At 48.8% G+C, this 12,475-nt stretch overlaps 1 protein-coding gene across 1 annotated transcript; it reads right to left on the bottom strand.

The window, feature by feature from the left end:
• Positions 1-4,646: 4,646 nt before the first annotated feature.
• CD55 (CD55 molecule, decay accelerating factor for complement (Cromer blood group)) lies at positions 4,647-8,928 on the bottom strand (the record flags this gene model as incomplete). Its single annotated transcript, XM_010010509.1, has 5 exons — positions 8,913-8,928; positions 8,460-8,648; positions 7,768-7,959; positions 7,310-7,409; positions 4,647-4,759 (listed from the first exon to the last, which is right to left on the bottom strand). Coding segments are annotated over exons 1-5 (610 nt in total), but the record flags the coding sequence as incomplete, so codon positions are not given.
• Between the last annotated feature and the right edge of the window lie 3,547 nt (positions 8,929-12,475).

Below are 12,475 nucleotides of genomic sequence, written 5' to 3'. Positions count from 1 at the left end.
CCAGCTGTCCATGGGTGATATCTGGGACGGGACACTGAACCTCTGTGGATCGCCAGCTCCCAAACCATCTCCAAACGTCACCTACGTGTTCCCTAGGAAGAGACTTCCCAGAAGAGAGGGTTTTCTGCAAGAAGAGAGAGGAGAAGCAAGCTTTCCTCCGGTCCAAGGGATGCACAAGGGACCAGAGGGCTGTAAATCAGCTCCACTTTGAAGCTGCTGATTGAGCTGCTCCTCTAACACCCATGCATAGAACAAGGCAGCGTTCCCACTGTTACTCGGCCAGTTGGACATGCAGCTCCTCAAATAGCAGGAGAGGCTCAGGGATGTCCTCAGACCCAGCCAGGCACACAAGCAGTTTGCTCAGCTCCATGCCTGCATTGGAAAGCTGCTCTGGGCTCCCTGCCCATAGGGATTGCAGGAAGAGCCAAAGGAAAGGTTGTGGCTGTGTTTGCTGCCCTGTCTCGCTCTGCTGAGCAGCACTGCTGCTAAGGCGGATGTGTCACCCCACCCCAGGGAAAGGGCAGCCACCAGCAGCCCACCTGCCTCCCTCTCTTTGTTATGCAGGAAACACTGATGTTTCTACTGGGAAGTTCCATCTTTTTGATTTTATTTTACTTCCCCCACTTGATTTCCCTTTCCAATACAATTTAAGGTCCAAGCATACATAACAAAAGCACTTGCAATGAGGCCAAGAGATGTTTTCTTACGGGAGGAGTCAAGTAGCCTGGATAACATATTCCTTTCTAACACTTCCTTGTGACGATGCTGACAAATCACATGGAGATGTCTCAGCCACATATTTTTACGGGTCACCTCGGGACTGAGTTGGGATGGTGGCTGCATAATGCAAAAGGAGGTTGCTAAGAGGAAAAAGAAGGCATTAAATGCTGGGGAATTCTCTTGTAAGAGCTGTTAGCAATGACCTCAGCACTGGAGAGCAAGATATGGACAAGTATTTGGCAAAGAGCTCTTGTAATGCTGAGTCTCAGGGAGTGGCTGGGTTCGTCATATTCAGAAGAACCAACTGCTGTAAGTTCAACCCAGTGGAAGCCCCGTAACAGAGTTCAGATTAACCCCTTGAACCAGGCTGCTTTCCTACCTGAGGCCATGCGTCTGTACCTGCCCAAACCATCAGGCTCAGCCCAGCCCAGCCCTCTGGCCCTGTTTGCTGCCCCATTTTGACCCAGTAACGGATCGAGCACCAAAACCTCCTGCTCAGGAGCTGCCTCAGCAGCTGAACCCTGTGATAGTGGCTATGCTCTGCTCAGCTGGAGCCACTAAGGGCCACTTGCTTTATCTTGCCCTGACATCCCTTCCCCATGCTGCAGAAATCAAGCCAAGCAGATGGTGATGGCAGAAGCAACAGCACAGAGGAGAACCAGACCCATGCTGCTCTGTGTGCTCACACTGCCAGGCTCGGACATGGAACGACATGAGTGTTGCAGCAAAACCAGGGCTGAGCTGTTGGAGTTGCTCTTGGCTTTCCACAGACCTCAGCTCCCTCCCATCCCTGGGCCCAGCAGCAGCCCACAGTTCCCAAAGCCTTCCTGGGGATGTCCCTGGGTCTACCCGGGCTGAGCTGGGGAGCCACAGCTCAGGACCTGGACACTGAGTAGGATTAAGGCAGGTCTGCATCAATCTAGCTTGCTTTTTCAGATCACTTACTAGAGACGCTCACATTCCCAAACATTATTGCGTTGATTTTCTTTCTCTTTCAAAGAAACCAAGTTAAACTTGCATAGGAGGCCATTTAGAAAATAAACAGGAGTGCTGATAAAGAACCACAAATCTGAACATTGCCAATACATATCTAAAAGCTGACACCTCCCTGAAAATAGCATAATATATGGAAAGGGAAGAGCAGGCAGCTGAATTCACAGGCTATCCTTTATAAACAATTACCTTTTATTACTAAATGCAAGTAAAATCACAGAAAGACTTTGGGAGCTTTAATGTTTGGTGTAGGACAAATACAATAAGCAGCCAGCAGCATAAACCTGACATTTCCAGGTTCTCTGTTGCAGTATGACAACGCATGAGACTGTATTTAGCAGTTACTTCTCTGTGCCTGTGGGTAATCCTTGTGCTCACAGGCTGCAGTGTTGCAGAGAGGCCTTTCCTTCCTCTGGAAAGCAGAATTGGCTTCTTTTTGGCTGATAGATACCCACATCACCTGTGACTGTTACCTTTCATGTTGCCTAAACAGAGATATAAACTGCAAAGCACTTAGGTCTGATACAAAAAACATTTGGCTAAAGAAAGTGCTTGAAGTCCTGAAAGTATAAAGATCAATGTTCGATTTAGCATGTAAAGGACTATGGTTTCCTAATAGAAAGGAGCTCCTAACTTTGCAGGATGGGGAAGTAAGCACTTTGCTTTCAGCACAACCCTGCATGGGTGTATCTGCAACTGGACTGTGCTACAGCCAGCAATTCCTGGAAGTGAAGGGAGCAGCTCAGCGTGGCAGACTGCTGTGGGTCTTCTACAGCCTGTCCTGTGCACTGGTATTCATGGTGCTGCCCGCAAGCAAGGAGAGCTGCAGTTGTGGAAACACTGAGCTGGACTGGTTGAGATATAAGCGAGCTCCACCAGAACCTCTGCAGAAGCCTGAGGGGTTTCTGAGAATCTGCAGCTTCCCAGCCTGAAAACAAGGCTGATAAGATCCATACGGAATCCTAACTGGATTTGGGATGTTCGTGGAAATCGCTGAAAAAGAGAAAAATTCAGCTGAGAGAAACAGTGATGGGAATTGGCAACCTCTTGTGTAAGTGATTTGCAACCAATTTCTTGGAACAATAAAAGCTAATCATAATTTAAAAAGATAGATTTTGTATGAGTACATGGAACAAACCTGGTCTGCATTATTTGTTTTAAAGCAAACTGTGAGAGTCCTAATGAGTACAACCACTGCATGGGGCACCTTAGGAACAGAACATGGTGAAGGGCTTGCACGGGGGCTGGCAAGAAGGCTGAGAGAGACTTTTTACAAGGACAGGTAAAGATAGGATGAGGGGGAATGGCTTTAAACTGGAAAAGAGAACATCCCACAGGTAGCCCAGAGAAACTGTGGCTGCCCCCTCCCTGGCAGTGCTCAAGGCCAGGTTGGACACAGGGGCTTGGAGCAACCTGCTCTAGTGAAAGGTGTCCCTGACCGTGGCAGGAGTTGGAGCTGGAGGAGCTTTAAGGCCCCTTCAAACCCAAACCACTCTATGATTCTGTGATTCTTGTTTGTAAACTTATGACATATTTACACAGGTCAGATCCCATTTAACTGCAGGGGCAAATTCAGCTTGACCCTGACACCACAGAAATGCTTTTCATCCACTCTCCAAGCAGGGCAGCAGGACTTCCCAGTGAGTGTTTTGTTTTGATCATTATCACTTCCAATTACATGCTTACAGTTCCCACCCAGACACCATTCCCAACAGAGCTGACACTCACCCTTTTTATGGATAAAAGATTCCTTTGCAACGGATAGGAAATCTGTTGTAGCAACACTTCTGCCATGTCCAGCTTCTCCGGGCTGCCCACGACCTCTCTGGTGTAGAGCAAGGTTTGTGTTAGTGCATTGCTTCTTGCTGCTGTACAAGGAGAGAAGCCCCAGCACTCTTAAGGCTACATGGGCCAAAGTTCTCTCTTGCTTTTCAATATGGCAGAAATTGAGTTAAATGAAATCTGTAATAAGATGAGGGCAAGGAATCAACTGATAAAATACATTTTATACAAAGCAAAGCTTTTTTAAGAGGTCGGTGCAGCCAAACCTTGTAGAAGGCAAGAACAACAAAAAAGAAATCACTCACTTCCACAAAATGATGCAACTTTAGACCACTTTAAGTTCTCAAAACACCCAGCTTGGGGGAGGATGCCAGAGATTCCCATGTATTTCGGAGGGCACATGCCTTTGCTGGTCCCAGGAGAATAGTAGGTTTTGGTTTTGTACAAAGGCACAACGAATCTGAATGGGGAGGTAGCACAGCTCCTGGACACTGAGGAAGAACATTGGGAAAAATGCAATTCCAGGTATAGCAGTAACCAGGGAGTTTCACTGATGAGTTCCCCTGAACTCCAAATGAACCTCCAGGGGCTGACCTGGTGTCTTGGAGAAAGAAGAAGAATGGGAGTAAGAGATGGTATTTTGGAGTGACTTTTTATAAAGGCTGAGCTTCGTTTCCCATTTCGAAGCCTTTTTCTTAGCCAGGTGGATGTCTTTTTGTTGGGAACCTGAAAGAATGGAAAACATGGCATGAAATGGCTTAAATGTGATAAAGGAGCAAATTCAGCTGGGAAACATGGGACTTGATTCAGTGCAAGATCATTCCAACTCACTTTGGGGAGGAGGACTCCTTTCCATTTGTTTTACTCCAAGTTTGACAGATGGGCTTTTCTCTAGGGTGCAAAGAATAAGTATTACTTAGGAGCACTACACCTTTCTTACACAGACCATTCCTTACTCACTTCAGCACTGCTTTTTTTCCTCTTTAAAATTGCAGTATGACTTACACCTGACACACCCTGTACTAAGCAATCACAGTATTTTAAGCTGGTGCATCCTAAAAACTGAATTCACAATAAATACTAAACTCAGATGTAACCACCTTTGCACGCAGGCACAGCTCTGCTCCAGACTCCCTTTGTTTGGTCCGTACTGGTGCAATGGATGCTCCCATTCCCAACAAGCTGGAAGCCAGAGTCACAGCTGTAAGTCACGGTGGAGTTATAAGCAAATGTTTCTACACCTTCACCATCATGCTTTCCATTGCTAATTTGAGGAGGTGAAGAGCAGGTAATTACTGCAGGGAAAAAGGTCAACATGAGCATTGCTAAAAGCTTCAGTAATAATGAAAATGCAAAAGTTTTCTTGAGTCCACCTAAAACTCAAAGACAATAAACTTTCTGGACAACTAAGGAGAGGAAAAAACTAGTGCTGCGATCTGTCTTCATTCTCTCTCTTTTGGCTGTTTCTGTTGTCACATCTTTCTCCTTCTCTATTCCCAGGGTCACAAAACATCAGCAGAGCACTTGCCGTGCCCTGGCTGGTGATTCCTGCAAATCTCATCCCGTTAACTTCGCTGCGGCCTTAAGTCATGAGAAACTATGTTGAACTTGTGGGAACAAAACTGCTGAAACCCAGCGTCAGCAGCACAATGGGGATTTCTCAGCTGTGGTGGTGGTGGAGGAGCTGCCACGTAACATCAACACAAACAGTGTATGAAGACAGGCTTAGATGAGACATTAGGATCTACTGGAGCAAAGTCATAAGGTTGGATCAATCTTACATTCACAAGTTGGAAGTTTACTCCATGCAACATCATTTCCTTTAAGCTGACACTGAATGAAATGACTCCCATTTAACCTGTACCTAGGTGAAAATACACAAGAAGAGAAAAACTGGTGTAAGTATTCAGAAACTGAGAACAGGTTTTTTTCCCTGGTACCCATCTGATCAGGAATGGAGAAGAGGCAGATTTAAAGCAAGCAGATGTGCAGATACACACTGATAACAGGAGAGCTCCTTCACCTTGCTCTCTGCCAGGATCCTTGTTGATCTGTTTTTTAGATGACTCTGCTTTGAGAGTGAGCATTTTCAATTGCAAGGATGGGAGCATGTGCTGAGTCCCAGACTGGTTTGGGTTGGAAGAGACCTTAAAGTTCCTCCAGCTCCAACCCCTGCCCCGGGCAGGGACACCTTCCACTAGAGCAGGTTGCTCCAAGCCCCTGTGTCCAACCTGGCCTTGAACACTGCCAGGGATGAGGCATATGAACACCAGACAGCATTGAGGTTAGCCATGGATTCCCATGGGTTCGGGTTTGCTGAATCAGCGACTATTTCTCCCTGCCTGCTTCCTGGCAGAGAACAGCAGTGGGATTGAGGCTGCTGGCATCCAGCACCTTTCCCACACCACTGTCACCCACTGGGATGAGGGGGTGAGGTGAGGGGCTCCCTCCTGAGCTCATGCAGCATCTCTAAAGGCTGGAACTCATCCCCAGCTGCTGTTCCACATCCCAGCAGTGCTGCAGTACCCAGTGTGCTGGGTCTGCTGAAAGTTCTGGTGTGGTGGTGAAGGGCAGACACCCCACAGGCCCCAGAGCTGCCTCCTCCCCAGCATGTTGCTTTTGGGTTGTAAAGATCCAGCTGTTCTGCTAAAGGTTTGCCAGGAAAGCCAACGACAGCAGCAAATATTCACATGCATCCGCTACACCCAGCAGGGACCAGCGAGGGGCAATGAGGATCTGTGTCGTTTTGGGAGGGAAATCAAAGTATTGATTTCAGTATTTCTCAATACTGAAATCTCTTCCAGTATTGAGATCCTGGAAGCTCAATACATCTTGTTCTGAGAGCACCGACACCTTCCCCAATCTCTGATTTACATCCTCCTGCTCGAAAAAATTTACCATTTGGGCATGGTCAGTAGTATCTGATCTTGCTTACATGGATAACATTATCCCTCCACCCTGATGTATTATTTCCGAAGACTAGCTGAATCCCAAAAGGGTGGGACATGCTGTCATTTCCCCAACATCCATCCTAAGGGAATATCTGGAGGAAAAACCCCTGTGTTATATTTGAAGCAGCTGCTAAGACTGACAGAACAAGCCAGGTGATGCCAGCTAATTCCTGCTAGGGAGGGAGGAATACAAGCTGGACATGCAAGAGCTTAGTTTTGCAGGTCAGTCTTCTGCATGTGGCCCTGATTGAAAGCAGGCAGAAAGCATGAGTCAGCTCACTGAGTGATGGAAAGAGAGCTTCACTGCAGTCTTCTGAACACCACTGACCTTTAAACATTCCAACATAACCCCTTTTTATTCAATATATCTCAAATATACTAAGCTGAAATATTCAAGGCCGGGTTGGACACAGGGGCTTGGAGCAACCTGCTCTAGTGGAAGGTGTCCCTGCCCGTGGCAGAGATTGGAACTGGATGAGCTTTAAGGTCCCTTCCAACCCAAACCAGGCTGGGATTCTACAAAATATTTGAATTAACTTGTTTTGAAGTCTGTAGTGTTAAACTCAGTGTACAACTAGTCCTGTTGGGGTTGATACACAGGGGCAGTTCAATCTCCTTTGCATGCCACTTGATGGAAAAGGCAGCCAGAGATTCAAACCCAGTCCTTTCCCTCCAGCTGTGTCTTATTCCTTCCCAGCCCTAAGATGCAATTCAAGCAGGAAAAGCAGCCCCATGCTCTGCACTCGGAGCAACACCATAGGGGTGATATCCAGTGAAACAGCATCCCAGCATCATTGCACTGGACCAGAGCTTGTATTCCAGCAGCAGTGTACTGGAGCTTGGGACATTGCCCTGGGACTCACCCGTCTTCACAGGACACGTTCACTCTGGCACCAAACTGCAGGTCTGTCAGTGTGACCATCCTGCCCCTGGGCAGTGCTCCTGGGTCCCCACAGGATTTCCCTGCCAGAGAATGAGGCTCATGTTAGCAGAACACACAGTGATGGGTAATTCCTGAAGAAGGAACAGACTTAGAGGGTTATACCCAATGGTACCAGAGCACTGCACTTCACAAGCATCTTGCAGGAGGGCAGAGACGACTATTAGCGGAGGTATTTCCATCTCCATACACAGCAGTAAGTTACTCAGCTGTGAGAAAGGTATTGCTGCCACACCATCAGTCTTAATATTGCATGGATTTCACCAAGAAGCATGTTTTGTCTTCATTTTGAAGTGCAATGCAACAATTGCAACTCAGCACTTGTCCTGTGCATATACCATGGCCAGATACAACCATATGGAGCAGAGCAGAGATACTCACTCCTGCACAGCTCGGCTGCTTCTGACCACTCCAGGTTTTCCAGGCAAGTGCTGGTGGGGGAGCTGTCTGAGGTGTTCTCATAGCCGGGGCGACAGACATAGCTCACATTGCTCCCAACGGGAAAGAAGTTAATCCTCTCATCCACCTTGGAAAGGGCAGCAAACCGCAGCCTTGTCGGGGCAGAGCAGCTCCCTGGCAGTCAAGGAAACCTGACCTGAAAGAGCTTGCCTTGAGGAAGCATGCAAAATACACCTTGGCATTGCAGAACTGCTCTTGCTATGGTGCCTTTGGAAAGCTCCTCATGTCCATCACAGGTTATGTCTGTTTTCTTACCAGGCTGCTGTTCTGCTGAATGCACCTTTGGCAAAGCAGGGATGAAGACGTGGTAAAGGCACAGGCAAAGCTCTTAGTAGGACATAAGGAGTCACCTGCTGCAGCTGCTTGCACAGCCTCTGCCAGCCAGGCTTTGGGAGGTGCAGAAGCATCCTGGGCTCCAGCCACCATCCAGCTGACCCCATCAGTGACCAGCACGGATCCTGCACCCATCAGCAGCAAAGAGCAGCCATGGGAAGTGGGTCTGTGCCTTGCCAGGGATGGTGATGCCACTACAGAGCAGCTGCTGTAAGGGGCAGAAGCGTGAAGCCAAGCGAGAGGCTCTTTGGAGCTGTGTCTCAGAGAAAGGAGGTATTTACGGCCGCAGGGCTCGGGCAGTGTGGACCAGCGTGCGCCGGGCAGGCACTTCACTGAGTCTGATCTCCCAGGGATTTTGATGGTGCCTTCGATGCATGTGTACATCACGCTGGATCCAACAGGGAAGCTGCTGGTGTGCTCGTCACTGGATGGCCTGGAATAGGTCATGGGAGGTGGGGGCCCACAGTCACCTGCAGTAGGAGAGGACCACTTTGGGTGAGGACTCCATTCCCTGGCCCCTTACCCAGCCCCACTGAGCATCCCAGCTCCTGGGCTGGCCCAGGCTTCTCCAGGCAAAGGCACCAGGCAGGACTGCATCCATGAAAGCATCAAGCAGTGAGTCCCCACAGGCTTGTGGATGGTGGTGGCATCACCCACCCCAGCCCTGAACAGCAAGGTGGGATTCAGACAGGTCTCACTGGTCCTCCTCATGCATCCCATGCCCCTGTACTCACCATGAGCCACAGGCATGCCCAGGAGCCCCAGCAAGGGCAGGAGCAGCATGGGCTGGGGAGACCTCCATGCACCAGCAGGTGCCCTGCAGGTCAGGGTTCCTGGGTGCTTCCCCTGTCCTGGTTCTCCAGACTTCATTGCAATGATTTCTGTGCTCCTCTGTCAAGCACCGTTTGCTCCAAGAGGCTGTTTCTGAAGCTGGGAGGAGGTGCAGCACAGCAGACCCAGCCAAGCCTCTGCAACAGTGGAAACCTCTCCAGAACACCCAGGGAGCTAAACCCTGAGTCAGGGACTTGGAGAGCAGCCAAGGGTGGGGGACAACTGTCATCCACAGCTTGGGTAATGCCTCTGGTCCTCCTGCCCCACCATAAGGGATGGGGGGATAACTCAACCCTTTCATTTGACTCGAGACTGGATGTAAGCACTAGTTTTTGTGAAAACCAAATGCTGTCAGAGCAGAAAAGACCCTCACCCTGCCCCAAGCTGTGCCCAGAGCAGGTAAATGCCTCCTGGTAATTTGCTGGCAGGTGATGCAACACGGATCTTCCCTAAGCAGAGTTAGGGAAACAAAAAATAGAAGCATTTTCCTCTTCATTTGCTGATTTGTTTCATGACTGCCTGACTCATTAATGGGTGGGAGTGAATACATCTGCATACTGACTAACACTCTGAAGTATCCCTGACATCAGTCAAGACTACTGAAACACACTCTTACATACACGTGGGATGTAACACCCAGCTCTTACTCATGCCGGTGGATTTCAAGCCTTGCACAGGGAGATAAGACACTTTCTGTTTGCAGTCGCAGGTGAGCTCAGTGCAGAGGGGAGCGAGGTGCCACAGCAGGAGGCTGCAGCCCAGCTCCCCCTGGGGCACAGGGAGAACTGGAGTGGGTCAGAGGGTGCTTCTCACTGCAGAGAATGCCGTGAGGATAATGCACAGGATGCGTTATCAAAGCATCTTTCTGTGTAAAGATGGGAGATGCCATCCCTTCCCTGGGTGTTGTGATTTAGGCTCTAGGAACATTTAAATCAACTCTAAAAGCATGCATCTGGCAATGATAAACCACTGTGAACCGCCTGGGCAGGGAATGAACTATAGAGTGGTTTATGTTGGAAGGGACCTTAAATTTCATTCAGTTCCAACCCCTGCCGCGGGCAGGGACACCTTCCTCCTGCGCGGAGCCCCTGTGTCCAACCTGGCCTTGAACACTGCCAGGGATGGGGCAGCCACAGCTTCTCTGGGCACCCTGTGCCAGCGCCTCAGCACCCTCACAGGGAAGAGCTTCTGCCCAAGAGCTCATCTCAGTCTCCCCTCTGGCAGGTTCAAGCCATTCCCCTTGGCCTGTCCCTACATCCCTTGTCCAAAGCCCCTCTCCAGGTTTCCTGGAGCCCCTTTAGGCACTGGAGCTGCTCTAAGGTGTCCCCTTCAGGAGCCTTCTCTTCTCCAGGCTGACCCAGCCCGGCTCTCTCAATCTCCCCCTTCTCCCTTTGGCTGTGCTGCTGTGCTGTGCTGTGCTCACTGTGGCTCCCTGAGCACCCCAAGGACCATCCTGGGCTGCCAGGGCTTGGCTCTTGATCAGAACAACCTTTGGACCATGCTGGAAATCTGCCAGACAGACACAAGACACCACACTGACACGTCGGGCTTTACTGCAACCCACGGGGAAGGAGTAATTGCTGCGTCACAGGGCCACATATAGTGTAAATCATCATTTATTGAGTAATAAGAACAAGCTTTGCTGTCTGATTCTCTACACATAAAGTTACAATATCTGTTCTTAGCATTTACTTGCCAGAAATAGGGGTGTTGAACATGATGCCAACACAGATATCTGAGTCCAGTGCTGGCTCAGAAACCTGTTGCCTCTTAAATCCAGGGATAAGCAGATAGAAGCCTTTACAAATGCACTTCTTCTATGTAACCACCCTAACTAGATGAATAGAAATCATGAGCTAGATTAACAGGAAATCATGTTAATCATGTTAACAGGAAATCATGTAGTTAAACCCTCACTTCACTACTGTTTCTAGATAGCAGGATTACAGGGGTACTATGAGAGGCTGAGTTCAGCACAGGCTGAGGTGGGGCACATGTGCACAAGCACCTTCAGAGAGAACCACTGGACACTCAGCTGGAAGTAGTTCACTTCTGTGCACTTCAGTCCCCCTTCTCTTGACTTAGCAGTGACTCAGAGCTCAATTGGCTTTCCTACTATGCTCCCTAATAGAAAATGTGACACAACACACTTGTTAAATAGCAAAACAAACGTGTCAGATTTAAGGAAAAGAGCAAAAATCCCTCTGGGCTCTAGCGTTTAGCACAGCAAAAGCAACCTCCCATACACTGGTTATTATTTCTCTGGCTGTAGGCATGCAAGTACAAACCATAAAGTCACTGAGAATCTTCTTATAGATACCGTGACTACACAAACTGCGTGTTCACCAGAGGAAAGGGGATCCTTACAGTGCGTTTCTGGACTCACTTGTTCAGGTTTTCTAGTTCCAAGTTTAGTTTTTTAATCTCTAGAAACAGCTTTTTGATTTCCAGCAGAGTTTTCACTTCTGCTATAGGTACTCCGCATTCAAAGACTGTTGTAATGTAGTGAAGCTCTTCGCATACATCAGCATCACCATCTTTCTTCTGTTAGAAAGTAAAGCAGAACAAACAAAACCCAGGAAAAAAGGATGTAAAAGTGCACTGCAGCAGATGGAGAGCCACTCGCTCCTCAGCTCCAAGCCTGAACTGTCCCACTTGCCATGCCCTGCCCTAGCACAGACCACATCCCTCACCGATACCATCAAGCAAGAGCTTTTAAGAAGCCCAAGCAGTTGTTTTTCATATTAGACATCAAGAAGCATCCATCCAGGCCATGGTACTTACACACTTGGGCAACGGTGTCCAGCTGCCATCAGGCAAGCATGTGGCTGTCAAAGACAGGTCTGAAAGGTGGTATCCATGGAAGCATTCGAATGTAACAGTCTCGTTTGTTTGGTACCACATTTGACCATCCAAAGTGCTATTCAGCCTTCCATTGGCCACATGTGGTTGTGGACACAGAACTGAAAGGATAACCCACAGCAGAAGGTAGCTCAGCAAGAGGCTCATCATTATGTAGATAGAAAAAGACCCCACAAAGTTTGTGATGCCTGAGCCAAAACAAGTGGACTTGAATCTGTGGAGCCATGAAACCAAATATTAAAGCCAAGTAACTTCCCCAGGCTCTTCAAGAGAGGAGGGAGGTGGTCAGGACACACATTGGATGTTTTCTGTCTCAGTTTGGGCATCCCCATGTGAAAGTCTGCAGACATCTGTCAGCACGAATACGCACTGAAGAGGAAGTCAACAACAGTGGTGTCTCCTGACCTGCCTTAGATCCTCCTTTGTACGTGACCATCTAGAAGAAACCAGCCATTGCCTGGTAGGCACCAGCTTTGGGAAGAGGGGAAGGAACTAGGGAAACCCTGAGGATAGACACAGATACATGATGCTGCACCCCAACCTCTCTGCTTCCCTGCTGGTACCCACCGGGCTGGCAGGGGGGCAGGGGGCGCCGGCCGGCGCC

The sequence above is a fragment of the Nestor notabilis genome, unplaced genomic scaffold (genome assembly GCF_000696875.1).
Source record: "Nestor notabilis isolate BGI_N333 unplaced genomic scaffold, ASM69687v1 scaffold15382, whole genome shotgun sequence".
Classification (NCBI taxonomy): domain Eukaryota; kingdom Metazoa; phylum Chordata; class Aves; order Psittaciformes; family Psittacidae; genus Nestor; species Nestor notabilis.
Note: the sequence above shows the minus strand (reverse complement) of the source record. Positions and strands in the feature narration are given on the sequence as shown.